Source organism: Colobus angolensis, unplaced genomic scaffold (genome assembly GCF_000951035.1).
Source record: "Colobus angolensis palliatus isolate OR3802 unplaced genomic scaffold, Cang.pa_1.0 Scaffold125, whole genome shotgun sequence".
In the NCBI taxonomy this organism is placed as follows: domain Eukaryota; kingdom Metazoa; phylum Chordata; class Mammalia; order Primates; family Cercopithecidae; genus Colobus; species Colobus angolensis.
Window position 1 is genome coordinate 3,683,428 of NW_012113697.1, and position 14,190 is coordinate 3,697,617.

Below are 14,190 nucleotides of genomic sequence, written 5' to 3' on the forward strand. Positions count from 1 at the left end.
CCAGGATGGTCTCGATCTCCTGACCTCGTGATCCGCCCGTCTCAGCCTCCCAAAGTGCTGGGATTACAGGCTTGAGCCACCGCGCCCGGCCTTGGATCTTTTCTTAAAATATTCCCACATTATTAGATCACAATACTTTCTCCACTGCCCAACCAATGCCACACCCAGTAGACTGCTTAAAACACCCAAGTTCCATGGGATGAATGAGAACTTTCAAAGAAATGGGAATACGCCGTATGATGTAAATTTGTGTGAGTTTTTATAAGGGCAGAATAAACACAAACTTTTCACTAATTTTTTTCTTATGGCTGCATCACATAGACTATGCAATGGAAAATGGCTTCTTAAAGTGAAAGTCAGAATTCTTTAGGGGTAATTTTTATAACATGTTAAGACCAAAATCTTCCATGAGAATTTAGCTAGCATTAGTAGAAAAATTATAACTACAAATTTTCTCTTTCCAAATATTTGTTTAAAAACATTAACAAAAAAACACTCAATAAAGTTGAGATGTTTGGAGAGGCCCACTGCTTGCTTAGTGAACCAGCATGTTAAGAGAGTTCTGGGCTGAGGAGGTACCTGCAATCCCCACAGTCCCACACTCACCAGAAGCTCTTTATACTTTGGCCTTTTGGATTCATCCTTCGTAAGGCTAAAACAACAGAAAAATAACATTATTAAAATGTAGATTCATTTGCCTAAGTATTTTTCTTTTCACAGATGAAATATTACAAAGAATGAAATAGTTCTTTCCTTCAGTTCCAAAGTAACAAACAATGCAGACAGCCTGCTAAACACAGTAAAGCACATACAAAAAATTATGACAGTCTATAATCTGAAGATTTATCTCTAGGATAGTCAGTGTAGAATGATTAGTTAAAAATTAGAAAAATATTAATTCTTGAAAATTGACTAAATTATGGCATAGCTACACAATACTACAGTTAAATATATAAATGTACAAGTATAAAATTATTTGTGTACATATATGCTTTTCTAAATGTAAATAAATAAGTAGACAAGTATTCATGCAGAGACTACCAAAGAGAAACCAGCAATCAAGTAATTCTGGGAGATAAATTACATATACATTTTTATCAATTTATCCTTAAGTTTTAAAAAGTTTATACTCTGTATCTCAATATGTTCTTTGGTCCAAAAGTCTAAAACAATATAACTTCACTAAAGACTACATCAGTATATACAAATTTCTGCCCTGTTGACATTTTTTCCTTGTCTCCTTGAATTCTACCTTGCCTAATTAAAGCTGCCAAAAGTATTTTCATTTTGTTTATATTTACTTCATCTATCTTGGCCCGTATCTTAATCACCATTCCCTTCCAACCTCAATATTTTACTATCAAACATGAATTTGGGTAACATAGTTCACCTCTTTCTAAACTCATTGCTGTGTTCCGTATCCCACTTTCTGTAATGGATACTGCAATGTGCTATGTAGATTCCCTCTTTCAGGAGGAAGGAATTATTCTTCCACTGTAGGGCATGCTGCCAGCTGACAACCCTTTGCTATCAGCCTCTTCAGAATTACCACAGCTAAAGAGAGCCACCTTAGCCCTCCTGGGACAGTCCGTCTCTAATGACTGATCCACAAAAGTGTATAAAAATCCAAGGTCCTCATTCCAAGGCGGGTCAATACTAAAGGCCCTCCCAGCTTCACAGATTCCCAAAGAGTTGCCTGAGGCCTTCACTGACACGGCTCAGCTGCTTCTGCTCAATCTCGTTTCCTTCTCATTGCTAGTGTTGATCCCAAGATCACTACCTAGTCAACATCCTACACTCTTATCTCTGTCTCAAAAACCTGTTTTCCAGGTATCCAACTCGTGACATCCTTCTTCTGGGTTAACTTTTCTTCTTGGTCAAGTACAGTTGGCCCTTGAGCAACACAGATTTGAACTGTACAAATCCATTTATATGTGGATTTTTCTTCTGCCTCTGCCACCCGAGATAGCAAGACCAACTCCTCCTCCTCAGTTTATTCAATGTGAAGACAAAGATGAAGATCTTTATAACGATCCACTTTCACTTACTGAATAATGTATTTTCTCTTCCTTATGATTTTCTTAATAATATTTTTTCTCTAGCTTACTTCATTGTAATAATGCAGTATATAATACATATACAAAACGTTATGTTAATTGACTATGTTATCAGCAGGGCTTCTGGTCGACAGTAGGCTATTTGTTAATAGTCAAGTTTTGGGGTAATCAAAAGTTATATGCAGATTTTTGACTGAACAGGGGGTCAGCATCCCTAACCTCCACACCAGTCAAGGATCAAAACAGTCTATGAATTGTAAGCTCACAGTCTTCCCATTCCTAAAACTGTCTGTATTTCCTCCTTATTGTGAAAATTTGAGTGCCTGAGTATAAAACTTTAGGACCAGGTTGACAATTATTTTCCCTCAGCACTCTGGTGCTGTGACTCCACTTTTTCCTGCAACTATTGTGGCTGGGAACAAATCTGCTGTCAGTTTATCAATCCTTAACAGATAATCTGTTTTCTCTTCCTGATATTGTTTGGTAATTTTGCTTCAACGCATAAATGATGATAAATAAAGGTATAAGTTTATATACCTTATACCTTTGTTTATACCTTTTTCATCATTTATGCATTGAAGCAAAATTGCACAATATCAATTCAAATGTACCTTTTAAATTTATATTTAAATTTACCTTTAAGCTTTTACCTTTGTTTATCTACTACACGATAAACAGACTTCACTTTCAATCTGAAAACCTATACTAAATCAGTTCTCAAATGTTTTCTTTCCCCTATGATCTCTGTAAACATTGCTTCTGCACTTTCAGAGTTGCCTTCTCTATTTCCATTACATGCATCTTAGAACCTCTTACTCGGTAATCTATTCCGATTCTTTACTGCTTTTCATATAATCGGTGTCATGCTGGGGGAACTTCTCAGCTCCATTTTCTATTTCTCTAATTTTGCCTTCAATTATTTCCAGTCTAGAGTACATCAAGTCTGTTGTGTCTTTCATATCAACAGCTATGATTTTTCCATTTCCAAGACTTCTATTTCCAACTGCTTCATTTGTTTCTTCCTCAGTTTTAATTGAATTTATATCTTTATTTCCTTGAGCATCCTAAATATACTGATTTTCTTTTACAGCATATTTCAGACAATTTCAGAAATCTATTTCAACTTAAAGTAAGTTTCTGTTCCATTTCATTAAATGCTTTCTTAGCATTATCCTTCAGTATTTAGGAATTCTGATTTGCAGACTCATTTTGAAATAACATGCTTACTCTCCATGCATATCCATTCATTTGTTCAACAAATGTCTGAGTGCCCTACTGATCACTATGAACTGAACTGGGAGCCAGGGATACACACACAGAGCAGTTTTACAGTTGCCTCTGTTTCACAGGCCACCAGTATTGCACAGGGTCCTGTAACGGACCTTTCAAGCTCCACTCCTATGTTGGTATGAGGACAATCACAGTTTCAGTCCTCTGGTTGCAAAACCGGTATCTAAAGCTTGTCATTGTGTAGTACCATAGCTTGCTTAAAGCTGTGGCCCAGGAAGTAACTGAAATCATTTTTTTCATTTTCCAGAATGAAAAATGACCTGGGATACAGCAAGCCCATGGCTTCAGATCTACACAGCATTTTGTAAGTATTTTTGTTGCATTTTTCACCACACAGATATTTGCCTTCTTTATAGAGCTGCCGTATCTTTCTGGTTTTGTGTTTTTCTATTTCATCTCCTGGAGCAGAAAATTATGTCAGTGTATAAACTTATGATGCTATTTGGGTGGAAATCTTAAACTATTAACATTGACTGTCTTCTGTTTCTAAATTACAGCTGATATTAATCATCTGTTATCAATAGTTATATTAGCTCCCCTTAGACTAATAAGGTAGCCATTAGCAAAATTAATTCCAATAAAATATGTATTTCCTTAGTTACATTAGCCACATTTCAAGTGCTAGCAGCTACTACACTAGACAGAGCAGAATACAGGACATTTCCATCACCTCAAAAAGTTCTCTACTGGGAGAGCTTCAGCTCTATCTTCTAGCTCATTCATCTCTCTTCAACGATATCTAATTTGTTGAATCCAGCTATTGTTTTAATTTATGCTTTTTATTTCTAGAAGTTCTATTTGGTTCTTTATAAATGTGTTCCCTGCTTATATTTCTCAGCTGCCTCTTTGTTTTTCTTTAAACTTACATATTTTTTGTTTCCTTTCATTCCAATATTTGAAGTCTTTGCAGATCTATTCCTACTATCCATTGTTTCTGATTCTCACTTCTTTTGTGACTGTTGAAATTTTTTTGTGGACTACATATTCCACTTAACTTTATTTTTCGGAATTGTTTAGTCCTAGGCTGAATGATTTTCTTTTGCTTCTGCCCATCAACTGGGGGCAAGAGGAGGGTATCTTTCCAACCAGGGACTTTTAAAAGTAATTTTTCTTAAAATTAAATTCTCTAAGTATTTTTACCATATACAATATGAATTTAGACAGCAAATCTACATTTGCTTGGGTTATCATAATTTACTTTGACTCTTCCTTCTCTCCCATAATTTCCCTCCCTGAATTTCAGTCAATTTCAGGGCTCCATGGAGTCCTCGTTTTGCACCAACTCTTTTACATTTTAAAAGGGACTTTAGGTGGGGCACGGTGGTTCATCCCTGTAATGCCAGAACTTTGGGAGGCTGAGGCAGGCGGATCACCTGAGGTCAGGAGTTCAAGACTAGCCTGGCCAATGTGGCGAAACCCTGTCTGTACTAAAAATACAAAAATTAGCTGGGCGTGGTGTAGCGCCTGTAGTCCCAGTTACTCAGGAGGCTGAGGCAAGAGAATCGCTTGAACCCGGGAGGTGAAGGCTGCAGTGAGCCAAGATCATGCCACTGCACTCCAGCCTGGGCAATGGAGCCAGACTCTGTCCTAAATAAATAAATGGTACTTTAAAATGCTTATCCAGGCCAGGTACAGTGATTCACGCCTGTAATCCCAATACACCAGGAGGCCGAGGCAGGAGGATCGCGTAAGCCTAGGAGTTTAAGACCAACCCGGTAATACAGTGAAATACAGTCTCTACAAAATTTGTTTTAAGAAATCAGCCAGGTGGGCCAGGCGCAGTGGCTCACGCCTGTAATCCCAGCACTTTGGGAGGCCGAGGTGGGCGGATCACCTGAGGTCGGGAGCTGACCAACCCGACCAACATGGAGAAACCCCAACTTTACTAAAAATACAAAATTAGCCAGGTGTGGTAGTGCATGCCTGTAATTCAGCTACTCAGAGGCTAAGGCGGGAGAATCGCTTGAAAACGAGAGGTGGAGGTTGCGGTGAGCCGAGATCATGCCATTGCACTCCAGCCTGGGCAACAAGAGCAAGACTCTGTCTCAAAAAAAAAAAAAAAAAAAAAATTAGCCAGATGTAGTGGCACATTGCTGTAGTCCCAGCTACTTGGGGGGCTGAGATGGGAGGATCGCTTGAGCCTGGGAAGTTGAGGTTGCAGTAAGCTGCAATCATGCCACTGCATTCCAATCTGGGTCACAGTTTAACATGTGGGCTGAGATCTGAGGAGAGCAAAATCACTTGGTGACCACTGAACAGGCCCCAGAGACAAAAACTCCTTATCTGAGGAATTTAGAAGGGAGCAAAAACCACCCGATGACTATCAAACAGGCAATCTAGAGGCAAAATTCCTTATCTGGGGAAAATTAGAAGTAATTAGACTTCCCAGCCTGGCACAGTGGCTCATGCTTGTAATCCCAGCACTTTGGGAGGCCGAGGTGGGTGGATTTCTTGAGGTCAGGAGTTCGAGACCAGCCTGGCCAACGTGGTGAAACGCCGTCTCTGTTAAACATACAAAAATTAGCCAGGCATGGTGGCGTGTGCCTGTAATCCCAGCTACTTGGGAGGCTGAGGCAGGAGAATAGCTTGAACCTGTGAGGTGGAGGTTGCAGTGAGCTAAGATCGTGCCACTGTACTCCCACCCAGGCGACAGAGTGAGATTCCATATGAAAAACAAACAAACAAAAAACCAAAAAGTAATTAGACTTCCCTATTATCTAAAGCAGGCATTGGTTTCAGATTTTTTCCCCCAAAAACTTTATAAATAACTAGAATTTCTATACATCTTCAGAACGCCATGTCAAAATTCACTGTGCAACACTTGCTGGCTTTAAGGAAAAAATTACTACAAATGTAATCATTTATTGTGACCTACATGGATAATATGGTCCAAATTACCCTCAAGCTTTAAGGTCCATAAATACCCCTAAGGAAAAATCCACTGTGGCATGCTCAGTGCCCCGCTGCACTCTTCTACAGCATGCTTTCTTTCTAATAAACTTTCCTTTTTCAAACCTATACTGTTGTCTGTAAATTCTTTTTATCAACCCATGAGTCAACCATTTCCCAAAGCCGGGGGCTCAGACACCTCAGCCAGCAAGGTCTTCCTTTTGAACCACAAGTCTTATCCTTTTTTTAATCTTAGGAAAACTTTTAATTGAAGCAGACATACAGAAAACACAACTCCTAAGTGCAGAACTAAAATAAAAGTAACAATACTCTGACTTCCAATACCTTATATTGTTTGCTTTTAACTTTCATATAGAAATAGAACCATACATGCTGCTTTCTGTCTTCTTTCACTCAACATCATTCGTGAGATTTACTAAGTTGCTGAGTGAAGCAATGGTTCTGTCTTCTCGATGCTATATACCGCTGTATACATAATGCTACAACTTACTATCTGTTCTACTGTAGAAACAGTTTCCAATGGTAGGTTATAAATGTGCTTTTCTGGACATTCTTATATATGTCTTTTAGTGTATTTATCTCCACACTTTTGTTGGGTATATAGTTAGAACTTGAATTGCTGAACCATGCTGTATACATCAACCATATTAGATCAGCTATACTGGATTATTGCTTTTCAAAGGAACTATACTAATTTATACTCCTACAAGTTATGTATGAGACTTTCAGTTGCTTCAGATCCTCACCAATACTTGCTACTGTCAGTATTTTAAACTATGGTCATTCTGGTGATTATAGTAGTATTTCATTGTAGTTTTGACCTGCCTTTCCCCTGATTACTAATAATGCAGAATGAAGGCAGTACATTGAATATGTTTACTGGCCTCTTGAATATTATCTTTTAAGTGCCTTTCAAGTATTTTATTTTGGTTGCCATTTTTCATAAGTGTTCTACATTTTTAAGTATTCTTTACATATTCTGTGTACAAGTCCTTTGTCGAATATAGGTATGAAAAATAACTCCTCCTACTGTGTGGCTTGGCATGTCATTCAGTGCTGTGTTTTTAATCAATGGAAGTTCTTAATTTTAATGAAATCCAGTTTTATCAATCTTTCTCTACGTTCTCTTTCAGAAATCTTTACCCAAACGTAATGAAAATATTCTCCCATATTATCCTCTATGTGCTTTTAATTTACATAACTGAAGAAATTCAGTTTGGCAGAAACCAGTCAAGGAGAGGGAAGTCATAAGAAATCTGGCCAGAGCGAGCCAGGCGCAGTGGCTCATGTCTGTAATCCCAGCGCTCTGGGAGGTCAAGGTGGGAGGATCATGAGGTCAGAAGTTCGAGACCAGCCTAGCCAACATGGTGAAAACTGTCTCTACTAAAAAAAAAATAATAATAATACAAAAAATTAGCCGGCTGTGGTGGTAGGTGCCTGCAATACCAGCAGTACTCAGGAGACTGAGGCAGGAGAATCGCTTCAACTTGGGAGGTGGAGGTTGCAGTAAGCCGAGACCACGTCATAACACTCCACACTCCAACCTGGGTAACTGAGTGAGACTCCATCTCAGAAAAAAAAGAAAAAAAGAAAAAAATGTGGCCAGAGCAATAAACTTAAGTCCAGATCATTATGGGTTCTGAAAGCCTAAATTAATGAATTTTAAGGACAAGACGAAGTTTCTAGAATAATATTTCTCAATTTTTTTTCATTACTTATCCTCCCCATCATGAAATTTAAATACGACAGATATAGTGCATATCTGTTTATATTCTATGGCCCTTTGGAGGACTAAAAACCATTATACAATCCAAGATTTTCATTTCTCCAAAATCAATTTTTGCCTCCTTAGGGTCAATATCACCCTGTTAAGAATGCATACTTTAGACAGAGAAGTAACATGATCAGATATACATCATAAAAAATGCAACTCTAATAAAAAGGGGAATAATTTGGAATAAGGCAATATTGGATTATAAGAAAATCAATATTGGATTATGAGAAATCTGAATGATCCAGGTCAGAGATTACAGGCAATGTCCAAGACAAGGAGTGGCAGAAAGATTGGAGAAATATGGAGAGCTAATATGAGCATATTATAAACATAAGTATCCTTCAATGTAGACTTTAACGATTTGCAGTGACATGGAACTATGAACCTACTCAGGGAAAACAATGAGACTCCAATGTCTAAAACTGTCACTCTACTATGGCATCAAGGGAAACAGAAACAAACATGTACAAGTACCAACACATACAGAACAAAACCAATAAAGATATCAAGGAATTAAAAAGAAAGCAACCATGATGGAAGGTTCACAGGTGATCATTTTAGATATTATACTCTACGACTTATACAGATTCTTTTAAGCAAATATTTCATGAAAATGAAATACATAAAATGATCACATTTATGCAATTATAAACTATCCATATTGTGTGCAAATTAATAAAGAATTGATTGTTTTTTAAAAGGAGGAAGCAGCCAATTTGAGTCATCCTTATGTCCTTCTTCTACCTAGAAAATCTTGAAGTATTTCTCTCCCCTCTGAAAAATCAACACAAAAGTAGAATTTGGTTACAGAAGATAAAAGAGACTTAAAAACTATAGTCAAACAAATATTTTTAAATTTTTCATACAGAGGAGGGCAATGTTAGACCCTAATATAAGTCTATAAGACCTAAAATGAGTAGAGAGAAATCGCATTCTTGGCAGGAAAAAATTATGAGAAACAAAAAGGTATTTTCAGTAATAAACAGAAGATACACAAAATGCTCTGAGGCTTTTTGTTCACAGCATGTCTTACATTTAAATCATGTTGGATAAACAAAATAAATGTCAAAATATTCAAATGATAACACAAAAATATTTTATTTAAAATAAAAACTGAAACAGTATAAAAAGCATGATATTACTTCCATATATGCATATGTTTATTCTTAGGTGCTGCACATACACACACACACAACAAACTATTAGGTGGACAAACAATAACAGGTGTGGGGTTCACACCTTCCTTGGAGTAAGGTTTCAGAGAGCAAAGATACATAGTTCTACCAACTACACTTTGCGTGTGGATGTGACCCTACTACAAAAACCCAACTGTTTTCTATGTTATGTCAGAACAGAGATCCAACCCCGAAAGTCTGATCTGGCAAGGTCTTGATTCAGTAAATGCTTCCAGGTGATTTTGGTGCAACTGCACTGTGAGAACCACATTAGAGTAAGATGATCAGTCTCACCTAGAAGTTTAACCTGGTATTTCTTGTACCAGGGTACTGGAAGTCTGGAGACAGCAGCTTCTCCACCACTCATGGCTGTTTTTCACCAATACCTGAGTAGCAGAATAAGAAGGTGATGCCTCTCCCAGCTAGCTGTAACCTTCCATACAGCCACAGTGATCCAGAGTCCCAGCTTAAAAAGCACGGTGATGTGACCAAGGGTCCCCTTCCTCCATGTGCTGCTAAGACCAAGTAAATCTCACTATTCTCACCATGCATGTCCGACCATTCATAAATCAGGTACTCACCACAAGTTGACAAAGTTGATGAAACTTGGGGAGAATTCCCTTTCCTCAGAATTACTCAGCTGCGGAGGATCTCCTTTCACGACTTGTGTTAGTTGATCAAATACACTATTCCACTTTGGATAAGGAAATCGGCCTGTGGCCAACTCATACTAAAGAGAACAAAGAGGAAAGAGCAAAATACACTAGGCATTATTTACTACTCTCCACTGGAATGGCCACAAAAAAATCTAAACTACAAGCAATACTCTTGTAGAGCCTTGAATTAAACACAGGTTAGTTTGGGAAGGAATCTTCAGAATCATAAAGGCTAAGTAGAAGTTATATTTAGAAATCAAGATCATATAGAGAATTCTGAATTAACCAAATTCAAGGACTTGGAATACATGGGAACACGAAACTTCAGCCTAGACAATGTCCCTACAATGCATGCTCCAGGGCAGCCTCTGGTTCTGACTTCTTTAGAAAGTCTGGAAGACTGGTTTTAGAACTATTTTAGTATAGAATATGTACAATTTTTAGCCATCTTAGAGGAAGGCCTTGGTCCAGAATAGTGGTTAGATTCCTTTTTAAGGCAAAAGAACATCCAACAAACAAAAGCCCAATCTGAGCTTGGAGGAAACAATGTGCAAATCCTGCTCTACAGCTATTCTGTAGTTACTGCAATTTCAACCATAACCAAATTTTACAAGTAGTGAAGAAATCAAGTCAGGGTCAAACCCTGCACCCTGAAGCCCCAATAAAGGGCTCTGGACAGTACTTCTAAGCTACACCAGAAGAGATCTGAAGAGTCTTACGTATGTCCCAATCCCATCAAGGGTCAAAAATATTCTCTAATAACCAGTGAATCATATTCTCGTCTATCTCCCTTTCTGCTCTGAAAAATAATGAAAACCTACAAATTAGGCCGGGCACGGTGGCTCACGCCTGTAATCCCAGCACTTTGGGAGGCCAAGGCGGGTGGATCACGAGGTCAGGAGATCGAGACCATCCTGGCTAACACAGTGAAACCCCATCTCTACTAAAAATACACACACACACACAAAAAATTAGCCGGGCGTGGTAGTGGGCGCCTGTAGTCCCAGCTACTCTGGACACTGAGACAGGAGAATGGCATGAACCTGGGAGGAGGAGTTTGCAGTGAGCCGAGATCATGCCACTGCACTCCAGTCTGGGCGGCAGAGTGAGACTCTGTCTCAAAACAAACAAACGAACAAAAAAACACTACAAATTTTGTTTTTTCCAAGAAATGTATCTAAATCTGCACCATCGCATAATGAATCCCATTTTACATGCACTGACAGGGGACTGATACATGAGGATGAGGCTCCAAACATATTACAGAGGAAGACGGCATACAGGGAGAGAGAGAACTCTCAGAACAATGATTCCGTTTCCTTCCTAAAAGATGCCTCTATCAGCTCACTGTTGTTTCTCATTACACACACGTGTGTACAAAAGTAAGCAGGCATTCATGCATACACACACAGAAAAGTGTATTCCTTTAGCTGAGGTTTCTTTCTGTTAAAATTATAAATGCTTTTCAAGATGTAAACCTTCCTGGTTATTCACAGAATTAGGAATAACTTCATTAGATTCCTTCCTGTGATTTAATAATAGAAAGAAAAATTGGCTGCATATCATAAAATAAAGGACTTAGGATCTTAGAAATTAATTTCATACATTTCATAATTTTTATAAGATTATCCTTATGAAATACAAATTATGAACCAACTGTAAGTACAGAATACCTTTCAAACAACAAGGTTTAGCTAAAAGTACTTAAACTTGCTAAAAAATTTTGTTAAAACCTTTCACAAAACAAAATTTTCTTTCTGTAAGAAAGTACATACTTGCTTTTAAAATGTAATTGTTTAGTCATAGATAAGTATTTCTGAATTGTAAATATCCTGTATATGCAAATAGTTGCCTCAGCTGGAAGCTCTAGGTCTTGCTGCAGTCTTTGGGACCAGCTGCCAAACCTAAAAGATGCCCAAGATCCATGTTCTCTCCTGTCTAAAGAAGAAAGAATCTCTTCTTTAGCTGGTTGACTTCACAATGAGAAAAGATTCCAGAAGGTACTTCCTATATTTGGTCACAAAGTAAACGAAGTCCTCTGCAGAAGTGAGCTGTCAGCCTTCAACTCTCTATACAAAGAATTCTCTAGGCCTGGCAATATGATTCATCAAGAATAACTAACAAGAGTATGTGTTTCTGATGACAGAGAAGATTCTAGAAACATATAACACCAATGAACACATGAAGATTATTTAATAAGCTACAAAAAAAGCTCATTGCTCTGAACCTGTGTATTTCTGGGCTACAGAGTCTTAGGTAGTAAAAACTGAAAATGGGAGAAAATGAAAGAATAGGATTGGCCTGCCTACCTACAGGATAGCCTCATCTAGGGATACAAAATTCACCTTCAATGTAGAAGCAGCTAAAGAAGCTACCCCAAATCAGAAAAACCCAGCAAGTCCTCGTAGAACAGCAAGCACAAGAAAACAAACGTAAGACTTCAAAACAAAATTTGGTAAAAAGGAAATGAGCAAAGATACTGCTAGAGACTGAATGTTCGTGTGTCCCCACCCCCCAACAAATTCATATGTTGAAGCCTAATCCCTAATGTGATGGTATTTGGTGGTGGATCTTTCGGAAGTGATGGGGTCACGAGGGTGGAACCCTCATGAATCTAATTAGTGCCCTTGTAAGAAAGACCCCAGATAGCTCTCTTGCCCCTTCTACCATGTGAGACCACAAGAAGATGGCTGTTTATGAACCAGGAAGCAAGCCCTCACTAGCCACCAAATCTGTCAGTGCCTTGATCTTGGACTTTCCAGCCTCCGAAACTGTGAGAAATTTCTGTTCTTGTTAAGATTATAGCCCAGAGGTCAGCACTAGGTTAGAGCAGCCTGAACTGATACAGGTATTTTAAATGAAACCAAAATTTCAACAGAGTCCACAGGTAAGAAAGAAGAGTTTATATAATTGCGCTTGCTTGTTGCAAATTAAGTAGTTTTCTTATTAGTCTTTCTCAGTGTTGTTCTAAGGTAGAACTTTCATTTAGAATTATCACCTAGGTAGTTCTTGTCTGTTGGCTCAGTGTCCCCGCCCAAATTTCATGTTGAATTGTAATCCCTATGTGTTGAAGGAGCGGTGTGGTGGGAGATGACTGGGTCATGAGGGTGGTTTCTAATGCACCATCCCCCTAGTGCTGACTCATGATAGAGTTCTCATGAGACCTGGTTGTTTAAAAGCATCTGGCACCTTCCCCTTCGCTTTCTCGCTCCCCTGCTCCTGTATGACCTGCGTAACTGTGAGGCAACTAAACCTCTCTTCTTCATAAATTACCCAGTCTTATGTAATTCTTTACAGTAGTGTGAGAATGGACTAATATACTGTCCCTCAAAAACTGAATTACTTTCAGCTCATTCACTTGTAATTTTTCTATTCAGTGAATAGAAAATTCCAAGTAGAAACTATTTTCCACATATAAAAATATGTATAATTAATATACGCACTATACACAGTACTACTGGACATACTACACCTTGCCTGAAAAGGGAGAAGCCGATGTGCCTTCATCAAAGAATTGACGGCAGGTAAGCTGGCTTCTCCTTTTCCAATTCTTAGTGCAGTTGAAGATAATAGTTGACTCCTGTTATCTGTGGCCAAGAGATCCAGCTAAAACATTAAAGGGCTCTAGACACTTCACATAACTTCAAGGGAAATAATCAAGTCTGATTTGATTTTTAAGGTAAATAAATACATTTTTTTCCCCAGCAACTTAAAATCATAGTATCTGTGATTATAGTTCTTAATGAGGGGGGAAAGTCTCATTAAGTTTTCTTTCACTTCTAAATTTCTTATTGTTACACTACTGTGGCAAGGTTGAATCAGCATAAACATACCAATGTGATCCCCAAACTCCAGACATCAGAGCGGACATCATATCCTTGTCGTGATGCGCTTGGGTCTATTCTTTCAGGCTGGAACATAAAGACAAGCGGAAGTTATTAATTGCCTTACTCTCAAGGAATATGCAAATGGAAGCAACAGCTGGGTAGATAGCCAAAATGCCAGTATATTCCTAGAGAAATCCATGTCTAGGGTCAGACTGGAAGTAATAGGAAGTCATCATTATTATAAAAACAACAACAAAAAACTTAACGGCTACTTCCATAAAGAGAACACCAAGCAATTCATTTAACTATTCCCCCCAAAGACTCAAAAGCATTTACAAAGCTGAAGCTGAGGGAAGAGGGAGAGAAAGGAAGAAAACTTGAAAACAGAAACAATTACAAGGTTGCCAGGTGCGGTGGCTCGCACCTGTAATCCCAGCATTTTGGGAGGCCAAGGCAGGCGGATCAGGAGGTCAGGAGATCGAGACCATCCTGGCTAACACG

General features: G+C 38.4%; 1 protein-coding gene across 3 annotated transcripts in view; it reads right to left on the reverse strand.

The window, feature by feature from the left end:
* Positions 1-14,190, reverse strand: part of MAP2K4 (mitogen-activated protein kinase kinase 4) — a 73,572-nt gene that overhangs the window by 3,856 nt on the left and 55,526 nt on the right. For all 3 annotated transcript variants that reach the window (XM_011933240.1, XM_011933241.1, XM_011933242.1), the window contains 3 exons: positions 13,696-13,773; positions 9,788-9,936; positions 607-652 (listed from right to left, as the gene is read on the reverse strand). In XM_011933240.1, the coding sequence (XP_011788630.1) occupies positions 607-652; positions 9,788-9,936; positions 13,696-13,773 (273 nt within the window). The remainder of the gene's footprint in view (positions 1-606; positions 653-9,787; positions 9,937-13,695; positions 13,774-14,190) is intronic.